Source organism: Pezoporus wallicus, unplaced genomic scaffold (assembly GCF_028554395.1).
Source record: "Pezoporus wallicus isolate ANWC-B61680 ecotype Strahan unplaced genomic scaffold, APGP_CSIRO_Pwel_v1 contig_7073, whole genome shotgun sequence".
Taxonomy (NCBI): Eukaryota; Metazoa; Chordata; class Aves; order Psittaciformes; family Psittacidae; genus Pezoporus; species Pezoporus wallicus.
The window spans coordinates 6,807,473-6,830,953 of NW_026641326.1; the positions used below are offsets into that span (position 1 = coordinate 6,807,473).

Here is a 23,481-nt window from a genome sequence, read left to right on the forward strand (position 1 = left end):
CTCCTGGTCACGCTCCTTTTGATGCAGCCCAGGATACTGTTGGCTTTCTGGGCTGCAAGCATTGAAGCATTAATACTTTCCACACATTCTTTGATCTCAGCATTGCAGATAGTTTCAAACTTCACCTGACCCAGAAATTCTTATCTGCAAAGCAGACAAGTAGGAGATAGGAGAAAGATGTGGCCAAACATGCTCAAGATTGATATTCTTCGTTGGTACAATGCTTTGTTCATTTTAGCTATTATTTAGAGGGGTAAAACTAATCCGTTCCTATTGCAATCTTATTACTTGACTCAAAATCTCAGTCTTAGAGTTATCTTTCCAGCAAAAACATGATGTTTTTTTCAGGCCATAAACAGTGTGGGTCTGGCTCTGTTCTTTGACTCAAAGTCACATTTTATTTTAATGGCTTTGATGGGAAATCTAATATTAACAACAACCTCTGAATTTATCTCTGAAGGCACCCTAATAATACCTTGCAAAGTAGTCAAAGGTGTGGCTGACAAAGATTATCTCTTAACCCCATCCGGAAGAGGCTGAAAGCAGTGTCTGTCACTGCAGGTAGTTCAGGTCTTCTTTCCAGCTTAACAAAAGGGGTTTATTGATGCTGACAGTTATCAGTGTACGGAGTTCAGAGGCAGAGAAATAAATGACACACTTTTTGTTTGTTTACAGAGAGCTATCACTTTCATTTGTAAATACCCATACATGATGAATGCCATAGCTGGCTGTTGCGAAGGGGTAACATGTATCATATATCCCACTTGCAGCCTATTTTTAGAGCTTGTAAAGAATGAATACAGGTGCATACCTTTATGATGTTTTTCAGAGGAGTGAATTTCCTCTGACACTCAGTTTTGCCCTTACCACAAGCATGTCTCCCATCAGAGGCCATTGTACTGTAGTGGTGCTTCTCAGTGGCGCGTTTCCCCCAGGAATCAATCTGGCCCCAAGATTCCAGCTATGGTGGGCTGTTGGTGGGGGAGAAGGGCTGTGGGGCACACATTTCCTGATGGCACAGTGCTTAAAGACCACAGAAAACACTTACGTGCTCCCTGTGTCCAAGCAGAAAAGCACTGTAGAAGCATCATAAGAAACCTATAACTTTCCATGTTATTTTATAGTATACCTCATAGTAAGTTTTTATGACAATCAGTACTGGCTCTGCTGAAATCAGCAGGTGCTTTGCCCTCTACATGAGTGGGAGTGGGATTTCAGCCATAAAGTGCAGTACCATGCCTGTCTGTAGAGCCAGAGCTTAACTGGGAGCTCACCATTACACAGTGTTACAAACAGAAAGTGTGTGTTTTGTGCTACATTCTACAGGGTTTCTCCTTGTCTTTACAAAGATAGCTTAAATTTGCTGCCCACAGAGCAATGCTAGAGAAGTGTAATGGTTACCCTCTGCCATTAGGCAAAACTTCCAACCACCTATGGCTGTATTTCTTCTCCCTTGTGCTAGAGAAGTATGTCTTTGAAGTCAGTGCATGAGCTAAAACGCTCATTATTTATCTAGTGCACTACATGAAAACACACCCGAGTTTCAAATAAGCAATTCTTTCTTTTCCTTTTCTGAAGAGGTAAGTGCCATGTGCAAGGTGCATACTGACTTTGCAGAAGAATCTTTACATTGTTTTGTGCAGTCTAGGGTGATCAGTATGATGAGCTTCCCATCCTTTCTGGGATTCATTGTGGAAAAGCCTGCTTCACTGAAATTAATGGGTATCATTCCACTTAAAATGAAGTCAGAATTTTCTAGCTTTGTACTGTAGTGCAAGCGTCTGTCTCACACAGTTGCTTTCCCTATATTATCTCAGCATAGAGTTTCTTCAGCCCTATTAAGACTGTTCAACAGCAGATTGTTCTCAATCTAATACATTTGCAGACTGACAAAGCAAACGGTTTATGTACTCAAACCCTAAAAAGCTGTCTCAGGCTATAAGGATGTCATGTCATTGACACTTTGACCTGAACTGATTTCTATCATTAAGCTATTATCTCACCCAAGAACTGTTTTTATTGTTCTTCCTATTGGATACATTCTCTGTTCTGGCAAAAAGTGCATTGTAATAACCCTGATGAATTAAAAACATACACTTCTGATAGCAGCTATTACTTGAAAACCTGATAAGCCAAAATGGACTTTTGTTTAAAGAAAATCCTACTTTAAATCCCAGTGTCTCCTGGGGAATTTTCAAGGTCATACTCTTGCTTCCCATTAAATCCTTCTGGGAACTTCAAAGCAATCCTCGTTAAAAGAGTCCATTATACTGGATATCTGTAATTGTTAGTTATGGCCCTAGCACTGCTCTGTACAATACTTTGCCAGTCCCCTGGATTCAAGACTCATTTCACGTGTGGTTATATCATTCACTTGACTAGCTATGCAGTCTGAGTTTGCTTAGGGGCTTCATGATAGGCAGGGTAAATATCCAATTCTAAAAGGTATAATAATAAGAAAGCCCTAAAGGTAAAAATGTAGCCCTGGTTAGAATATGAGGAATTTGGAAGTGGAAGCGGTGTAAAGTGACTGATGTGTGAATGCTCTTCAGATAGAAATATACCTGCAGCATTTGCCCAGCCCTGCTCTGAACAATACATGTGCATGCATATGCATAAACATAATTATTCTAATAATTTAAAGTAAGCCTTTTGTTATTAATTGTATTCTGAATGCAGCAGAGGTGAACAAGGTGAATCCAGGTTATCAAGTGTATACAAAGCAGCACTGAAGTGAGAGATTGCTTAGGCTATTTTCCTGATCATGCTCTCTTGGCATTAATCATTTATTCAAGATTTCCAGGCACTGGTGTTCACCTTATGATCTCCCTCTGAGGTAGGAGCTTGTAAACATTATCAGCGTTTTGCAGATTGGAAGCAGAGGCATCTGAGTGGCATTTGGTGGTGTAACTAGACAGAGTGGTTGGATGTTCCAGCCACTGTGCTCACGTCAGTAGAGTTGAGCTAACAGAGAATCTGGCCTTGTCTTCCTAAATCAGTGTGCACACATGGGGGAGGATGTTTTGTTTTCCTTTTGCAGCACTTGACAGTTCTGTGATGGCTCCGTTAGACTTCTAACCTTAAGCACCACATTATGGGTCTACACTAGGGAAGTTTGTCCTCATGGCCCAGCTTGACTTGTTGATGATTTTAGCCAGCTTTGAGATTTTCTTCACTGATTCCCAGTCCATCAGATAACTCTGCACTATTAAAGCCCATACATGTAGGTGTTCCTAGCAGCCAGCAGGTGAATTACAGCTGAGGGTTACTCTAAAAACCCACTGCCACCAAGCTGCTTTTGCTTTCCCAGAAAAGGCAAGATCATTCTGCATGTTCTCCATCTATCTCAGCATATAGTCACAGTCACATGAGCCCTCTGAGGCTTGTGGTGGTAGCAGTGCTTGGTGTGGACTTGCAGAAGGTTTAGTGTAGCTCACAGGGCAGGCACAGCCTGTGATTGGTGGCATACAGAAACAAGCCTCTTGAAGGATGTTTCTCTGGAAAACACAGGAATGTTTCTTTGGCAAATAGCTGGTACAGCAGTTTCTCTGGATCAAGGTGTTGACCAGAGTGTCACATTATTGACCCAGTCTGAGCCCAAAGAGTCTGCTGAACAGTTATTGCAGGCTGAGACAGAGCTGCCGCAGTCAACCCTGGCAACACGTTTCCTGCCTGTATGCACAGTGACAACAGGTCACAGGGGGACAAGGAGCTTGTTTTGTCTTGGCATTGCACAGATCAGGACAGCCTCTGCAGCAAACTAGGTTCCGCAAATGTAATTGCATTTTGTTGCAAAGTTTCTAAATGCGCAGAAGCAGAGAATGACAGTGATATTGTGAAAACTGTGAAGAAGATACCTGAATATATGAATATCTGAATATATATTTATAATTTTTAAAGCTGAGCAAATGATTTGTTCTAGATATATGCAGTGAACTTTGTTGTTTGGTTTTTTTTCCAGTCAAAATCTGCAGGACTCTGTTCTTATTCATATTCACCTCTCAGCTGTCCTTAATTAGTTTAAAGTGTTTGGCTTCAAAAACCTTACTCTGTGATTTTTTTGTGAGCTGTTTGCTTCATATATATATGTATCTGCAAGACTTTCCTCTTCCTGACTATGCAGATGTTCTTCTTTGGCCCTGCTACCAGGAATCTCCCAGATAACTCATTCTGCAGGACCCATCATTGACACATGCTGCCTGCTGCCAACAGGCCTGAGGGGGTGTCATGGTTTAAACCAAACCAGACAACTCGTTCACTCACTTCCCTCCCCCCTCCCCCTTCTTGCCCTCCTCCTTCTCCCGGAGGGATGGAGAAGAGAATCAAAAAGAATGCAACTCCCACGGGTTGAGATAAGAACAGTTTAGTAACTAAGGTATAACACAAATCACTACTGCTACCACCAATGATAATAATGATAAAGGAAATAACAAGGGAAGAGAATACATCACCTCACCACCAGCCGACCAGTAACTCACCCCCCCCCCCCCCCCCAGCCCGACCAAGCACTGTCCCATACCTCCTCCAACCCTGCAGTCTCCCAGTCCTTCTGTCCTTCTGGGTAATTCCCCATTACATCCTGGGCATGACGTGCTGTGGTATGGAATACCTCTTTGGTTAGTTTGGGTCAGGTGTCCTGTCTCTGCTTCCTCCTGGCTTCCCCTCCTCCCTGGCAGAGCATGAGGCTCACAAAGTCCTTGGCCAAACCAAAACATCATTGTTATCAGCTCTGTTCCCAGGCCGAAAGTCAAAACACTGCACTGCACCAGCTACCAAGAAGGAGAAAAATGACTGCTACTGCTGAACCCAGGACAGGGGGCCAACTCGTCAGGCTCTGGTTTTTGAGCATCTTTCAGTGTTGTCCTTCGACTATTTCAGCCAATCTAATGTATCTCAGCAAAGACAAAACAAGTATTGTAATGGCACTGGAAATTCTTTGACAGCAAATTCATCTTTCAAGGAACCGCTGAAGGAAATATTCAAATTACCTTTGGAAGGTTGGAAGGTTTTTACAGCTATTACTAATACCCGATGCGTTTTATTATTTTGGAGGTAACCACCTGGCAACCCACAGCACTTCAGGTTAAATTAATCAAACCCAAGGAGAGATTAGCACCAAAAAAATTATCTTAAGTTCTTAAAAAAGGCAAAACCCCAAAGAGTAGGAGCTCCTTCAGGTACTGCCAAAAGCTAAGAGAGAGGAAAACATCATCCTCTCCCCAGGGCTGGAGTCCATTGCTGTCGAAGCTGCAAAGGCAAACATCAGTTTAGCACGTAAGTAGATTTTAAAGTTATCTCCCCGGAAGGACTGCAGATAAAGCCAGCCATCAGCAGGAGGAAAGAAGAGGCTGTGGTGGGGGATGCTGCTGGAAGTGAGGTCTGGCTTGCTTGTACTCCAGCCAAGATGCAGCATGGAAGATTATTCTTAATTCTTGCAACAGATTTTTTTTTTCTGCATGAAACAGTGAATGCCCCTTTCCTCCCCAAGAGAAGTTTTTGTTGCAGAGCACGATGTGCCATCTCTGTGCTGTCATCTGTACAGGGACACGTTAAGGAAAGGACAGACACGCAGCAGACATGGGGCTGCTCTACCCAAGGAGGTTGGATCAAAGCTACAATTTAGACAAGCAGGCCATAATTAAATTCCGTCTGTTTCTGTCATTGAACTGAAGGCCAAAATCCTATAGTGGATTGTGTAACTTTCCTTACACAATAGTGCCTCTGCAGAACTGGTCAAGCTGGCCCTAACTGCAGGTGGTAACATCTCCGTCTTGCAGAGGGCTCCTATCAGGTATCTGTGATGGGAAGACGGTGGGGGAATGCAGGGAACTGGTGGTACTGCAGCAGGCTGGGAAGCCCTTGGAAGCCCTGCAGACAGTGGTGGCACTTCCATCTGGGAAAATGTCTATTCATTAGCAAAGTAAATTAAGAAAACATAGTCTCTGTGAAGAGCTGATAACCTTTTAAATTGAACTCCTCTTCCCACAGATGAAAAGAGAAATACACAAACCTTATTTGGTTCCTTCAGGAATGACCCTGAAAGCCCAGACTGAGGTTTTGAAGAACCAGTGCTGTGTGTGTAAAGGTTTTGGTCTGGTGTTAACTAAACCTTTTGGAGAAAGTACCAGTGATGGATGAAGAGGATGACTTAATCCTTCCACAGCATTCAGCTTTCCTTGTGTCTTGTGTCCCTCTCTCTGGAGGGTGATAACCTAATCGTGTGAGCTGCACCAGGAGAATGAATCAGAAATCTCAGTGAAGCAGCCTCAGACCTCTTGCAAACCAAGCTCTGGAGCAGTTCTGCGCCAGAGCAGGTCTTCCCTGCCAGAACTGGGATGCTCATCACGCTCAGGCTGATGCTCGCCTGACACGGTCTCGTGGTTCTCACCACCGCAACACCTAACTGAACTTGTCACACAGAGATACAGAAAAGCTCCTTTACGTTACAAGCAACAACTGTCAGCAGTGCAAATGTGCCTGGACTCGCATAATCCACCCGAAAAGGTGGTGGTTGCTAAGCGACACAGCCCCGTTCTCTTTTTATGCCGTTTTAGTTCCTTCTCAGCTTAATGTTCCATGTCTGGGGCTGCTTAATTTGATCTTATTTGCAGTGACAATGTAGGGTCTTGTGCCTTGGATACCAATTCACATGAAATGTACCAATCGTCACACTTAAAAATCACATTCGGTTTTGGAGCTGGTGAAACTGAAATGGAAACTGGGGTTTGTTTTCTGCCGGAGAGGCATTTCCATGGCCATGCTGTACCATCCTAACTCTGTTACCTCCCCACCCCACTGCCCCCTCCTTCCCCCGTAGTGCTCCTTGATGGTGTTTAATGAATTAATTACGCTGTTCACAGATTCTGGCTTTTCTAGAGAATTAACCAGCCTCAGGCCTCCCCCTCTCACTCCATGTGTTTTTGCTGGTGTTGTAACATGCAGAACATCCTTCTCCAAAATCCAAACCCACGCTCCCTAAATACTGATTAGCCAAAACCACTGATGGGGTAGAGCGGGGTGGGAGGAGTGAGGCAATTGCAAAAGGGGGGATATGAAATCAGTAGCCTTAAAAATGTACAATACCCAACTGAATTAGAGAAAAGTTATCTTTTTATAGAAGCAGGTTGGGCTTTCCAGTTCATGAGTTTCTCCTGGATAACCCCTCATCAGAAAGATTCTTGCTATAGTCTTGTGTTCATTTGGAAATACAGTTGTTGCCTTATGCATGTCAGGATTCTATGGTGACATCACTCTCAATCCTGGACAAAAATAAGAAAGAAAAGCAATTTACAAGAGTAACCCAGAGGGATGAAATCTTATCAAGGAACTTAAAATGTATATAAAAAATAAGGTAAGGAAAAGACAACTTAAAATATAACTTACACCTCCCACTTTCATTCTGGTTTTGAATTTCTAGCATTTCATGGCAATTACAAGCAGCATATTAGTAATATGTGCCATAATACACAGTGTGTCACAAGAGCAGCAAAAGGAGTATGAGTGATGACTGCATAAATCTATATAATTCTGTATCATAATTGTTTTCTATTAATTTCCGAAGTGTGTCTATTCTTTGCAAGCAGCCCTTGCTTCTCATTATAGCATTTAGTGTAACATGTCTTTTCAGTCTTCCTTCTAGCCTGTTATGGCTATCCTTCAAATGGGTCCTTCAGTAATTGCTCATGACAGTCAATCCAGTTATCCCACCTGAGGAATCTAGAAGGCCATGTGCACCAGAAGTGATGTAGGGATGGTCAGAGAAGGTTATTCTAGTTGTTCTTTCCTCAGTCAGTGCTTCAACATGAATATTGTTCGCTTTGGAGGTTAAATTGCACTCAGTGCTGTATTTTTGTTGATTCAGTTTTGATAAGACTTCACAAATAGATAGAAACGATTACTACAGCATTTACCACCTGAGTAGGATGGTGCTCTCTCGCTGGGAAGTCAAACAGGAGCCTGGGTGTGCGGGTGGATGGTGTGTGCCCTCTCGGGGGCTGGAGCACTAGAACCATGCACTGAATATGTCACCACGTTGCCGTCAGGCTACTTATGTACTAGATAAATTAGTAATCAGGAAACAGAAACAATCTCTTTAGCAGCTTCTCTCTCCCTGCTGTCATTTGTGATCTGCTGATGAACCTCTCAGCGACTGGAACACCACTGCTATTTATGGTTGTCCTCAGCACTGAGCTGCTAATTGTTGCTGCTTTACTGAGAGTGACAAGGAAATGTGACAGCTAAAGATGATATAATTTATGAGAAGAGAAGGCTGTAAAGCAATTATGGAGGAACATACTTTTTACTAATGTTATAGTTGTAATTGAATATGTTCGTATTCTATTATTAAAACACGAGGTTCTGTGTGCTGATCTGCAGGAAAGTCACGCAGTTCAGGCTGTGGCTCAGAGACAACTACCCACAAACACATGCAATAAAACAAAATGCAGTTTGTACAATTGTAGACACTTATATACCACATAAATTGCCAACACACTATGGTAGGGAGCACAACACGACAGAGGTGAAAATGCGATACAAAAATTTCTATTTAGATACTAAACATAAAATTATTTTCCCCAAGCTTCATTCCATTTGTTGGGTTTTGGGCAAGCATGCAGAGTCATTTAGGGTTGTTGCTTTCCTCTCTTTCTCATATATATTCCCCAATTTAAAGGCAACAGAGCATGTGGATAGCTCTGGCTTTCAGGCACAGATAGGGAAGAACCATGCACATCCATTTCCCTCTTAGCTGGACTGAAGCAGGATTTAATAATTGGCCTCCGCTTTTCCTGGCATGTATGATACAGTTTTCTAAGCAAGAATTATGAAAATGGGAAAGAGGAGGGTAAGCATAATCTGCCACAGTGACTGCAAAAAAATCAGAGCTGAAGTTCCAGACTCGTAGCCATCATGATGTCAGTTCTCACCCAATGCTGGAAATACTAAGAGCATGTTTCATACATTTGATAGCGTGAGATGTCTGGGGGCTGTAATAAAATTCATTTTTTTGCACTGTAAATCTTTTCTCCTTAGGCATGGAAGAGGTTACAAATGTGCATAAAATTGAAGTGAAAGTGATTAAATCTCACTCTGAGCAAGTATTGACAGATCTGCCTTGCTTTTGGATGCTGTGGGAGCTTTTTTCTTTGCAGCCCATGCTCAAGATAATGAAAACCAGTCAAGTGATGAAACTTATATATCCAAAGAGGATTTTTGCTTCTGTGTATTTGTTTTTAATATGTTGTTGTTGGTACAGAGATGCAGTTATTTCAAATCCTGTCATTTCTGGAAGGGGATGGGTATAGACCATCACCGTCCCCCACAGCCTTTTGGCATGTTGCAAAGGAAAGGCCTTTAATTAATTGCTGTGCTTTAACAAAACACTGTTTATTTTCCACATGCAGATATACAGGTTGTCTTCATCTGGGTTGTGCTGATGTAGGCTGTATGTGGGTGTCTTGAAATGGATGTTTGTAAGGGAAGAAGGTGGGATCCATTTGTGGAGAATGGGAAAAGGCACAGCTCCTACTAAGAGAATAACTCATAGCTCATGTGGTTGTCAGTATCTATCTTGTACACAGTCACATCCTCAGAATTAATGCCATGCTATGAAGTGTCTGGGGTTTATGATGACCAAGGTGCCTCATTATGCTTCCATCTGCCAGGAAATCAGATGCTCTCCTGCCTCAGCTCGTCTGGGGAGGCATTGCTCTTGCCTCTTGTTTTTTTCTAGGTATTGATTACTTTCAATTTGAGAGTTAGTGTAATGCTAATAAAACCAGAAGACTAACAGCAATGCCAGCAGCACAGGGTAGATGAGATAGTTGCACCTTTCATTCACCCAGTCCTGTGTGTTAGCAGGAATGCCATATGACACTTCATCACTCTGTGTGTCCCTGCAGCCAATCTGCCTAACCTTTTTGAAGTGTGACAGCCAGACCAGGTTCCACCATAATGTGGACAGAACACTTTTCAGGCCAAGTTAAGGCAAAACTGTAATGGGAACTGAAGAATCCTGTGCTGGGCTCTGCTTGATGAGTGCATGTGATGTGGTTACCTGTACCTGGCCTGAATCTGGAGATTGTTTCCAGTACAGTGGTCCTGTCTGTATATATGAGATTGTATTCTTCAGGTATGCCTTCTGCTAGTTTCTTCTCCTGTTAACATTCACCACCAATTAGCAGAAAAGGTCACTTGTCACTAGCAGCAATATGTAGCCTCTTTTCAAAGAGAAAGGAACCCTTTTTTTCAAACAAGTTACATGATGCAGATGCCTTAAGAGCACATATATTTGCAGATATGCAGGCAGTCAATATCTAGGGTCTTTCCTTTCTATATGGCGTTTTGTACTTTAAAATAGCTAGCAGTCCACATGGATCCCATGGTTTGTTGCTTGTTCCTTTGCATGGACCTCAGGAAAGAGAGATGCAGCTGGTCTGGGTACCTCTGTGTAGAAGGAGTAGTCCAGCATTTCAGATTCTGCATGTGACAGCTGTTGGCTCGCCTCTGATGCATCTAAGTCACCAGCCAGCTGAGGTTGACATAATTATATGTATATTAATTAACATGTATATGTTATTTGTAAGAGGACAATCTGTTTTCACTGTTGGAAAGCCGTCATCCATTAACACTAACAGCAACAGTGTGTGAGATCTGTATCTATTTTGCATTTAAAGAACAAGGAATGCTCATGTATTGTGGATTAAAGCATGGTGAATTCTGGTAATGCGGATGTTTCATTAACATTCCCCATTTTCATGTAAATTAATTTCTTTGAGGGAAATCGAAACCATACCTGATGCTTATTGCCAATGATAATGATGAGCCAAGACTGAGCAGATTCATTATTGAGGTAGACTGTTCCTCCCATGAAGTCTTCAAATCAAGACTGGAGAGCTTTGAAGTTATACATCAGGTGGGCTCCAGGTTCCTGGAGTTAGTGCAGGGAGAGAGTTGCAGTATGCACCAGCTACATACCCAGAAACATGATCTCCTTTGGCCTTTAAACCCAAGGAAGATTGTCTTTCTGCTCCTAAAGTAACCACAAAGCTTTTATTGACCATTTTATCTAAATTATGGATGAAGCTTTTGGAAACTACATTATTCTTGTGAAGCAGAGCAGTGCCAAAGATAACTTTACCATCTTAAGGCTCAGATGCATGGAGCCCATCTTGTCACAGAGAGATTAAAGAAGTACATGCTATCAACAGTATTTCTCGCCTGAATTCACTTGGCAATGGTGGTTCGTTGTCATATTGAAAATGAGAAATGAGCTGCTGTGGTTGAATTTGTGAGAAAACTCATCAAGCAAAATTATCAGGTTTGATGAAAGCTAGAGTAAACCCCCTGAAAGCATTAGAGGGGTTGACATTATAGGAACCAGCAGTGGAGAGTATCAAAACATCTCTTTGTCACAGGAGTTCTGCTGCTATTCGAAATTGGACAACTTAATGGATAAAGCTGAAGTATATCACAAAATAATATATGTCATTACTTTGTAACCTGTTTCATGATGATATTTCTTTTCAGCTGCATTTTATCTCTCTTCAGCATTTAATAGCATACCACAGTTTATTGAATATTTTCAGCCTAGCCTTGAAGTATGAGTTTTATCCTGCCATGTGTTGAAAACCTTCGTGTCCAAGAGAAGTTAATGGGAAATGAAGATGATCAGCATTTTGTATGACCAGTCCTTGATTGAACAGATAGTTCTGACCCTTGTATGGAAAATGGTCAAACAGATGAACTAGGGCTTCAGAATTATACTGCAAAAAGCTGGAGTTACAAAACTGTGTCTTAAATGACAGTCTTGAAAATACCTAGGAGTGAAATTGTTTCTTTGTCAGTAAAAAGACAGTGAACGCCATGAAGAATATTTACATTTGAGTGCACTCTCATGTATTATGCTCTCAAAATGTTTTGAATTGTTGGTGGTGAGCCTGTCCTTATTTAAGCAAGTATTTCTGAAAAGCAGGCCACCTGAAAAATTAATCATCGTCTGTGATTAATAATGCTTTCTGGCTGTTGGACACGCCAATATGCACTGGCTGTGGATAGCAGAGGGAGGTGCATTAGGTCTCTGAGGCAAGGGGTGCTCTGGAGGGCTGGCAGAACTCTTCTGCCCTGGGCAGGGCACTGGTAGAGGTGAAAAAAAAAAATAGATGTTTTCAGCAATCCCAGAGAATAATCCTTATCCCTTTTCTGTTATTTGTCCTCCAAAATGTGTGCTTCACTGAGGGAAGCACTGAGGATCAGGTTTGTTTATACATATTCAGTTTTTCTGTGCATGGTTGCTTATGATTCACTTTAATGTATTTTGTTGAATACAAGTTACTTAGAAAAACCGCAGGTGCTGAATAAGAATAGTTGACAATAACAGCAATGCCTGACAAATTTAACCTTTTGAGAATATCCATTAGCTTAAACTGATCTGGTGATAATTCGGTTAGAATGTTGGATTTTAATCTTTACTGCAAGAACATACATACTTCATACGCTCACTTCTCTTTTTTAATTTTTAGAAATGTGAATAAGAAGTGGGGAAAGGCTTTTTCTGTATTCATTGGAACATGGTTCAATAGAAAATCTCATAAGCCCTGTACATGTAGTAGTTACATCCTAGTTACAGAATTTGCATATAAATGGCAATGTTTTTGTTAATATGCCTGATGGAGAACATGTTATCAGCTGATATATCCCTAATCTATCCTAATAAATCCCAAAGTCAGTGTTGCCCAAGTATTGCAGAATATTTTGCTATGTATTCAGCTGCAAATATTTACAATTTTTACTGTTAGAGGTATGTAGCATCACTAACAAAGTTGTTATTGGCTGGTTTTACTTATTTCTGTTTGGTTTAACTTGAAAGTCATAATTAGGAAAGCTAGTACCTTCATCCCCATATTGGAAAATTCTCAGAAATCATAAGACTTGCATAAGAATCACTTCATCAATGAGAAAAGCCAACTTTAGGAGATACAAGAAGTCGGAGGGAATGTCAGTGCTTCTTAAAAAAAGAAATATTAATGGACTCTAGTTAGGGCTCCTCAGCAGTGAAGTCATACAGACCGCAGGAGTAGAACAAAATCAATAGGCAGTAATTTTGTCGTTAGTGTCCTGGGTTCAACAGTAGCAGTCATTTTTTCCCCTTCTTAGTAGCTGGTGCAGCAGTGTGTTTTTGACTTTCGGCCTGGGAACAGAGCTGATAACGCTCAAACGTTTTGGTCTGGCCAAGGACTTTGTGAGCCTCATGCTCTGCCAGGGAGGAGGGGAAGCCAGGAGGAAGCAGAGACAGGACACCTGACCCAAACTGACCAAAGAGGTATTCCATACCACAGCACGTCCTGCCCAGGGCGTAACTGAGAGTTATCTGGAAGAGCTAGGACTGCGGGGGTTGGACGAGGTATGGGTCAGTGCTTGGCTGGGCTGGAGGGGGTGAGTTATCAGTCGGCGGGTGCTGAGGTGTTGTATTCTCTTCCCTTGTTATTTCCTTTATCATTGTTATTATTGGTGGTAGCAGTAGTGATTTGTGTTATACCTTAGTTACTAAACTGTTCTTATCTCAACCCGTGGGAGTTGCATTCTGTTTGATTCTCCTCCCCATCCCTCCGGGAGTAGGGGGAGGGCAAGAAGGGGGGGAGTGAGTGAACAATCTGCCTGGCTGGGTTTAAACCACGACAGATAGTAATAACTGAAGACAGAGACACCATTTTGGGAGATCTAACAAACAGCCAGCTGCCTAGAGTTGGATCTGCAGGCATATGCTACCCAAGGGGAAGGTGCTTATGGGGATGCGGGAGCCAGCGTTGTATCCCTGCCTGCGCTGCAGCCCTTGGACCAGCGGCCAGCCCTTTCCACATGGGTCTGGGCTTGGCAGGGTTTCTGACTGTTCTCCGGTTTACTTCCAGGCCCTGCTGCAAAAAAGAAGTACGTCAGTTATAACAACCTGGTCATCTAGCCCGATCTGCCACGTGGGGCAGAGGACGGGTGAGGAATTTCATCCACCGCTGGCGCAGACCTCCTCCCGAGCGCGGGGCGTCCGCCTCGGCAGGGGCGAGGCCATGGCGATGCTGCGGGAAGGCGTGAGAGGAGCCCCGTGCTCCCAGCGGCTGCTCCCTGAAACTCTTCATCGCTCTCGGCTTCGTACGTCGCTGGCTGGTGCTGCCGTCGGCTGTGGCCTTGGCCCTGCTCCGGCCATGGGAGCCACCGCGCTCGCGCGCTCAGCTGTGGCACGGGAGGACCAGCTCCCCGGGGAGGGCTGCATTCAGCTACAAGGACTTTAAGGGGCTAATTCTGTCTTTCTATGTACTTCCAGACTGCAAGTTTTTGAACTTTCTGTACAGTTTGTGAGGATTTTTGCATATTGCCATCCATGTTGTTTCGAGTTCACTGTTTGTTTTTTGAATGCACAGTTACATTGAGGCCCTGTTCTCTCAGACTTAGCACATCTAAAACCAACCGGCAACTACGGATTTAAAAGACCTGTGTACATGACTTGTATGATTACTACTGTATCACTGCAATCCATATACGTTATTTTTTTTAACTAAACAAACAAAAAATTTAAAGACCAAAAACTGTGCTGGCGAAGTTAGTCGTCCCCCCCCCTTCACAACTCTGACGGGCTGCAGAGGAAGCGGAAAGGATGGTTGCTGAGTTCTAGTAGAGGTCTTGATATTTGGAATGCATGCCAGTAATGTATTTTATGGTACATGTTAATAATTTATGTTTGATATTTGTATTTGTGTTCTGTTATTTTATTTAAGGTATATGACTGGTTTGCAATAATTTCAATAATTCTTATGATATTTGGAGGAAAGACTATGGCTTTTACATGTCTTGAGGTTTTTCTTTGTTGATGCCCCACCATGACTGACCAGTGTGATAAGGACTTAAAAAAGCATGTATGTTTTATACTGTTTGTAATAAGTAATTTCGTTATTCTTGCTGCTTATGTGCCAATTTAGTGAAACCAATCTTTGCCGCAAACTCTTCCCTTCCTTTCCATTCTCTCGATCCTGTGATATTATCCAAGAATGTATCAATAAAGGATTTTGGTTAACTTTTTTTTATTTACTCCAATAAATACATATTTTTTTTCAGTTGTTCCCTTCCCCTCCCCCCTTGTGACTGAAGTTTATGTTGTGATATTGCTGGATGTGAACATCCAAAAACCTGATGCAGAGGAGCTTGAGGTTTTGTGCACAAAGAGCGGCTCTGGAAGAGGTGTTGAGGGAGCTGACAGGTAATTGCAGGAGAAAAAATAAAAGTGTCTTTATAAGCAGTGGGCTCTGTAACAGCCCCAAAAGCCAAGTTGCAGTCACACAGAGAAAGCCCTCCTGTTTGTGTCTTATGGTCTCCAAAGCTGACTTCAAACTGTTGAGTCTTCTTAAGACTTTGAAGGATGCACACCAGAACGCAATTAAATGAGCAACTAATCAAAATCAATCTGCCAGGCAACTGCTGAGTGAGCTGGGGGGGGAGGGAAAAGTTTAGGCAAGAGGTAAGAGAAAACTATTCCAATTGCAGCGCAGCACCTGCCTGCTGCCTTCGGCATAGTAACAGCATTTTGGGTGCAATGTGACGATTACTTTGGAAAGTATTTAGCCTCCCATTTTCTTGAGACAACTCAATCAATTATACTGATGAAGTTAATCAACATCAAAAGAAAATTTGACAGCTGCAGCATGGGCCACAGTGCATAGTGATGAAGACCTCCATGTCAGACCTTGATTGACTTTATGCCTGCAAGCATGGGGGCTGGATAGGTGTTTGCAAGGCCTTCTCACTGCTGTTTTAATATTCATAGATGGAATAATGAATTACAGCAGACAAAAGATGAAATTCTATCCAAGTACAGTCTTTGTTAGCAAGAAACTAATTATCAGCCTAACAAATAATGACGGCAGAGGCTCTGCTGCATTATCCTTTTCCTCTGTACTGCCCATAAACAAGGATAGAGCCAGCACTGGGCTAAATAAGTGTTACCATTAATCAGCAATTCTTGCTCAAAGACTGCATTTTTATTTTTGTGAATGGGGAAAAGAATGGTTTGTTGTTTTGATGGTTTGTTGGTTTGTTTTTCACTGTTTTTTGGAGAAGGGAGTAATGAGGAGGAAGGAGGAAATGGTGCTGCTGGGAGGGAGTGATGTGGGGTTCGGGGTTTTTTATTTCTTCTCCCAGCTCATGTTGCATTAGAGCCAACAGAGAAGAAAACCTGAGCCTTGCATTTTTGTGCTTATTTTGTTTTTATAGGGGTGCATGGACATGCACACACACACATGCTTGCACACACACACATGCTTGCACACACACACCTGAAGAGCGTATAGCAGCCAACAAGCCTCATGAGCTGCATTGTTTGTTAAAGGTTAGCTGCCTGATGTTTTACACATCTGACTGCAGTCGGGGCTCCTCTGAACATGCACAGACTCTACATCAAAGTTCTCAACTCGTTTTCTTCAGGTTAACAGAGTCAGTCTTAAATGATTTATCCACCCTGAATGGCTTTCTAGTTTGATCACTGCCTGAAAAAGTAAGTAAATCGTGAAGGCATGAAAAGCCTGGTAATGTTTTATGTATCAAAGCATTACATGGAATATGCTTACTTTGATTTGTGTCATTCACTGGTGTCTTCCACAGCCAAAGCATTGGTGAAGCCAGTGCAGGCAAGGTTATATGGTTATACCTGGGCAACTGGAAGTTCAACCAGCCTATGCCTAGCTTCTCTATGCACATGGTGTAGAATGAAAGGAGGCAGACCTATACTTGTACATCTGTGTTATACCTAACTATATGATAACATACATTAATAGCTCTCTCTATAGGTGTATGTATCTCTGTATATCAGTAACCATGCATATAGACGCATATGTATACATACATATATAAACATAATTTATAATCGATATACAATTATGCTTATATTAAAATATGTATTAAGTATGCTATTCAGTAATAAGAAAACATTAGTAAATGTTTGGATCACCTCTACCTCTCTATATTTATGTATTAAACCTCTGAAATGAGTCACAGAGGAGATCAGTAAGGCACTGGTTTTCCAGCTTATACAACATGAAGATGTTGTATTGTAGACTGCTGACAGTATTTTTTTTTTATTCCAAAAGCTATGCCATGCTATTAGACCCACACAGCACATTGCCAAAGAAAGAAAAAGTCCTTAGCTCCATTTAGAGTCCTTTGTTTTACAATTGGCTGTACTTAGCAGCGGTGCAGTGTTGCTGCTGTTTTCATAACATCTTGTTACCCATCAACTACACACTGGTATTACGATACCAGATTTGGTCCCTGTCAGTGTGTTACTATACCTGTGAATTGAACAGATGGAAACATAGCTGGCTCTTTGTGTCGAAGACTACGAGTTTTACGTCATGTAAGTGGTAGCTGTCAATGTTGGGGCGTTGCATGAGTAAGAAGGACTAAGTTTGGACAAGGAAAGCTTGTGGGATTTTCCCCCGCAAAAAAAAAAACCCATGAGCTTCTGTTAGCAGGTGCTACAAAACCACGTAAAAGTAAAGGTGGCTCTAGCACAGAGACCTCAGCCTGTTTAGAGCAGGGAGATGATTACTTGAGGTAAGTGTATGCAGAGCAAAAGGTGACCATGGTCTCCGCAACTCCATGGAAAGCTGTCCTTCAGCTGGAAGATATTCAGCCACTAAAACCATGAGAATAACCTCTCAAGGTGCTGAGCAGCTACTCACACATATGCTCAGTCTCTGGCATGCAATCTAGAGCATGCACTCAAGAGAGTAAATTCTATTACTTCTCATCATGATGACTATACTGCAAAAAATGCCTGTGTGATTATGCTAGAAAAAAGTCATGAAGAATGGGAGTGATTTTTTTTTGTTGCCATTTATTATTTAGTCTGAATTATACCCAAATTGTTTTGCTATGTTAATGCCAATTTTATTGTTCATAAATATCATTGCAGAGATAAGCTTTCTGGGCATGCTATATGATAGATAATGACAATTATTTAGGCTGAGTCAGAGCTTAGTCTTCATTTGTGACATTAATTGCCTTTATATATAATTAAATGCACTATAATGTTTCCATATACAGAATCTGTGCATCCATGAAAGTGCTAATCAAACATATTTATTAATTTCTAAGAGCTTTTTCTAAAGCCTTTGATAGAGTTGAGTGTTTTTTGGTAAACAGCCTTTTTGCTAAGATGTTACAGAAATATTTTAATAATTGCTTTTTGTGCTACAGGCATAATTAATATTATTTATAACTAATTAATAAACGCCGAGGGGTGAGGCTCTGCTTACATCCAGCTCAGTGGGTGCTTTGCCTTTGACTCCCACCGAGTCAGAATTGCATCACCAGCCCTCAGCATCCCTGGCCTTTCCCAAAACCACTTCAAAAAGACAAATGTTGAGGGTGGCTATATGCAGGCAGTTACACAAGCTGGAGTCCCCTAAGATTTGACCTGTGACCTGTGTGCTTGTTTCTCTGTTATTCACCTTCAGCCCACACTTTGGAGGAAATAGATTTGAGCTTCCAGCTTCCACAACTGGGACTACCAACTTCAATTCCCTATTTTTTGTAAGATTGCCAGTCATCACAGCATTATTTAGTATTTATTGAGGGAAAGAAGAATGGGAGTGAGGTGAGAGAGCAAGTGAAAGAGCTGCTATATTTGAACCTGTTCTTTCAGTCTCTTGAGAGCACTCAGCTTCCTCAGAGGGATGTCTGTTGGTTTTCCAGCATCTCACTGGCAATGGCTGCTAAGAGGAGCATGTTTACTCCTGCCAGCAGCTTGGGAAAGCCCATCCAGGTGATTAATTGCTTCCTAGGCACTGAGCAAGCCACCAAATTAAGAATTATATGGCAAAACAGGTGGGCTCCATACATGCTCACTGCCTTGCTCAGCCTTCAGTGCCATCAGCCCTTCGCCTTGCAGCCTGCAGCTCGCCTTGATGGTGAGAAGCAAACAGATAGAGCTTGCTTTGGTGCACGTTAACATCTCTTCTCCACCCCACCTGTGCTAGGGAGCTCTCCTCCAGGTACATGCTGCATGTGGGGTTAGTTTGCTTTAAGCCTGGATTAATCATTCCCTGAAAAGGCTCCTTCTGCTGTGTGCCTAGTGAGAATCAATTCAGCCTTCATAAGGGTGTCTGCAGTAGCAACACATCGTAACACTTATATGAGTTATTTTACCCTGTGTCATGGTCAGGAAACCCAGACCTCCAGTTGGGGCAGGGGTCATACTGCCTTAACTGCTATTCTTAACAACTTGTTCATAGGAGTGCATTTGTTTTCCAAGATGTCTACTTGCTGTTCACTCTCTTGATACAGCCACCAAGCTTTGTGTTTTATCACACATTTATTTTCAGGAACTGTTTTATTTTCAGCAACTGCTTTTATTTTTTACTGCCCAAGAAGAGTTCTTTCTTTTTTTTCCCTTAAGAATGAGCTCAACTTTATTTTTCCCTCCTGTTTTTTAATGCCCGTAGTATAGTTGGCTGCATATAATGTACAAAACTAAAAATAGACCCTGTACAGAAAATGGACCTACAGGGAACAGTACAGCTTTCTCTTCCAACTCCTGATGGAACTGACTCAGAAGATCTAGGCTGCATTCTACACTGCTACGCAGCACAAACCAACAACTTCAATCTCTCTGGGTCATCAGGACCAGGGAAGAAGTCTGGATTTAAGACTATAAACAGGATTCAGAAACCAGAGCACCGGTGCTGTCAGACCCAGCCATGCCACTGTGGGGAAGGGGACACGTTGGCATTATCCTCTCTCTGAAAGCAGAAGCAAGTGTGGGACTTCATTTTCAATTATTAATACTTTGTTGTTGATGAATACTTAGTCATCACTGCATTACATCTCTCTCTCTCTCCTCTGTCTCCCTCCCCATCCTTTTATTAACACCCTGCTCACACAGTTCCTGCAAACCATGGAACAAAAGGCCCAGTTCTGCTCCTTGGGATCAGGAAAGTAAGTACATGTTCCCACAATTGTTCTCAAGCCATGCAATGTGGGTGTAAAAGAACTTGACCAATGGTAGCATGTAATTAAAAAGACATTATTTTTCAGTCTGAACATACACAAGTGATACAGTGAGGTAAGAGGTAGAAAAGACTAGAGTTTTGGACATCTGTGGACAGATGGCTGAAAAGGACAATCATTTACATATGGTACTGCCTACATAGAACATGTTTGGTAGACTTTCTTGTGAAAAAAATATAATGAAATTAAAAATGAGCCATTTTCAGCAAGGACAAAAAAAGTGCTTGAAATCCCTCAGGAAGGTGGCAAGGTGTCTGGTCAGCCAGAAATATTCATTCTCATGGCAGAAGGCTGAGCTACCGCAGTGTGCTCCCTGCATGACAAACTTGTAAACCAGTAAGATACAGAAACAGAGAGGTGATGGCTTGTATTTCTGACTGATGTGAAAAAAGACACTTGTACCAATAGCACTAACGAAGAACAGCTTTTATGTGGGCACTGAGCGGCTTCAGTGGGTAAACTGGATGCAAAATTGGACATTGGAAAAACCAGCTTCCACCTCCCCCCAAAAAACTTTGCAGCCCCTAGCTGCATCAGTGCAAAGTCAAGCCAGGCAATACAGAGATATTAAAACAGCAGCATAAACCTTGGGGATTTCTGTGGTCTTTTGTTTGTTTCTGTTTATTCATTTTATATCTCTTGGTTTTGACCAAATGTTGAGTAGCTCTAGCTTTATTCCACGAGTACAGGGCAAACACTTTAAGCCATCTTGAGTCAAAGCAACTGCTCCCAGTAAAATCTTGCTGGATTACAGAAACCTGCCGACCTGAAGCACGGTGGGACTGTTCTGCTCACAGTGTGTGAAATCACAGTTGTACCAGCTTTTTCCAGAGTCCCAAGTCCCTTGCTTGACATGGGTCTAACTGCTGCTCCACTACCGCTACATCATCAAACACCAGCTCTACAAAGCTGGCTTTGACCCTGGAGCTCCCTAGTGTGGTAGCCAAAGGCACTGCCCCAGGCATGCTCCATAAAAATAGGTGAAAAAAAGCTGTGTGTGAATTACAAGGTGCATCTGAGCCCTGGTTATGTATTTAAGAATTGCTACAACTGCAAAAGCAAAAAGAGAAAAGTATCTCATCCCCTTTGGCAGCTGCAGGTCAGACAGTACCCTTCTGGAAGGAGTTCACAGGAGGATCCAAAATCCTTCAGTGTTAGTTGCAGGAGAATATCAAAACTCTGTGGCTGAGGAAGACAGCGGGTTCTGCTCCTCCCTTCCACCCATAGTGACAACAATCTAGTCGCAAACCTGCTCAATCCCTGCAGGGCCATCGTCCCTTCTCAGGGTCTCCATGGTAGAAACAGCAGGTAAAGATGGCTCCTGAAGTCAGTGCAGCCGATCAACATCAGTGCTGCAGACCTGAGGAGTCCTCTGGCCTCAGTGGGGTTCTTCAAGGCACAGATGGGCTGGCACAAAGACTCGGCCTATAAAAGGGTGCAACATCTGTCTGAGAGTAACTTTACTATCCCAGGTCTTCAACTTTAAAAACAGCGTGACCTATTCTTAATATGCCAGGATGTGTCTTAAATTCTGACAACCTCTTTCCTATACCTTCACCTTTAGTCACATAAAGGACTAATATACACACCCCCTTCTTTGTTTAGCAGGATGCTATATAAAAGACTGCTTTTTCATAATAATTCATAAAAAATAACCCATATCCCTTTTTTTCACCTGGATTATTATACTTGTTTTATTCATTTTGTAGACAGCAAAATTACATAGTGAATATTAATGACTGTGATTTTACTCTGGCATTATTTAAAGCTAAAATAGTAAATCTTTACTTCCAGCTGGTGGGAATTCTCCTAGGTACAGTTCATTTATTTCAGGCTACTGTGGGACCATCATACACGAATTTGGGGTGAGAGAATGAGACAAATGAGATGATGCACGCCAGTTCCCTACACACCAAAACCTGATTTTTCTCTGGTGTGGTGATGGACAGATGAGTGACACTGCTCCACTGTGCACTGATCTAATGATGCCACAGCAACCTCAAGCTAAGCGCTTTCAGCAGGTCCCAGGCTCACCATGCTAAAGTAATTCAGAGGAAAATGGAAGAGGAGACCACTTGTTACCTATTTGGAAAGCTGAGTTTATCAGCACTGCTGTCTTCACGATGGACCAAAGTCTGCAAGGACACATCCACCTCCTGCTCCCACCAGGCAACCACACAGAAAGGTTTTGGTTTTTAACTTGGGCAGGTGTTGAAAGTACCAGCTCCAAAGTGCATGTTCAGCCCCTGCTGACAAAGACGCATGAAGCATGTTGTTAAGCAAAGAGTTCACTTTTCCATCATCATTCCTGATGCTGTTGTCCTCCAAAGTTGCTAAAGGCTGTTGAACATGTGTTTGTTACTGAAAGAGGAAAAAATTATCTCTTTGGGGTATATGTGGGTAGTGCTTAGTGAAGTACAAATCTGTGCACTGCAATAACGTATGGAAAAGCATAAACACCAATTTTGCTCAAAGATAGGTGGTTCTGTGTTAACTTTTATTCTGTTTATGAACTTTTAATATGGGAGCATCTTGAGGAAGCTTACCAAGTAATGTTTACTAATAGAATAAAATAGAAAAATAAAAATTACAGAAGGTAAATGAAATAATATCTTCCTTGTTCATCATGCCTCTTCTTTAGCAGAAATTTGCCACTGTGTGCATGGATGCAAAAATATAAGACTCCTCCAAAGTAACACGGTATTGGAGTCTCATCTAATCACTTTCCAGTCAGCTAGAACTTTCCATCTAGGCAAGCTGCATTTATTAGAGGTGAGCTTCCTTTAAGGACTATTTCATATACAGTAGAAAATGTATTTGTTGTCTTTCAGTTACAAATATACAATAAAGAAAAAAACTTACTGAAATAACTTTCAAAACATAACTTCTTGTTTCAGTTCTTTCTTCAGCAGTGAAATTATTTTTATATGTAATTCATTTCATAGTACTTATACAATGTGAATATCACCTGGACTGTTGATGCTTTTCAATGAGTAAATGGGTTTTCTTGGCAGCCTAATAGTCTGTGCAAAACATATTTGAGTAGCTTTAGTTCTTTTTCTGAACCTTTTGCTGATATGGAAATCTTTAGTTAACCTCACCTTATGACTCCATCTACTATAAAGTGTCACCCTCTTTGTTCTGCGGATATCAGCAGGTCCCAGTTCTACTTCCAACCTTCACCTAAAGAAAAGTTTGCACCAATTTTCATTCCCTTTGCCCTTGGTGTTCTGCCAAACACCAATTTTCTTCCCTAATTCTTAGCTACTGGAAGGGGTAAATCTCAACATCTTATCTGACCAATAGGATGCCCTATAAAATGGATAACAGATGATTTGTGAAGCATTAATCAGCATGGGCAAGCTCTTAAAATCAGTAGGGATACTGATAAACAAGTAAGGATACAGTAAGGATAGCTTGATGCTCAAGGCT

The 23,481-nt window shown here is 41.9% G+C and overlaps 1 protein-coding gene across 6 annotated transcripts in view; it reads left to right on the top strand.

Annotated features, from left to right (window-relative positions):
• GRM7 (glutamate metabotropic receptor 7) overlaps positions 1-15,066 on the top strand; it is a 298,007-nt gene extending 282,941 nt beyond the window's left edge. For 3 of the 6 annotated variants that reach the window (XM_057422883.1, XM_057422878.1, XM_057422884.1), the window contains one exon: positions 13,908-15,066. In XM_057422883.1, coding sequence (XP_057278866.1) covers positions 13,908-14,282 — 375 coding nt within the window. In that variant the 3' untranslated portion in view covers positions 14,283-15,066. The remainder of the gene's footprint in view (positions 1-13,907) is intronic. The other 3 variants (XM_057422886.1, XM_057422879.1, XM_057422881.1) reach the window with 2 other exon arrangements.
• The last annotated feature ends 8,415 nt before the right edge of the window (positions 15,067-23,481 follow it).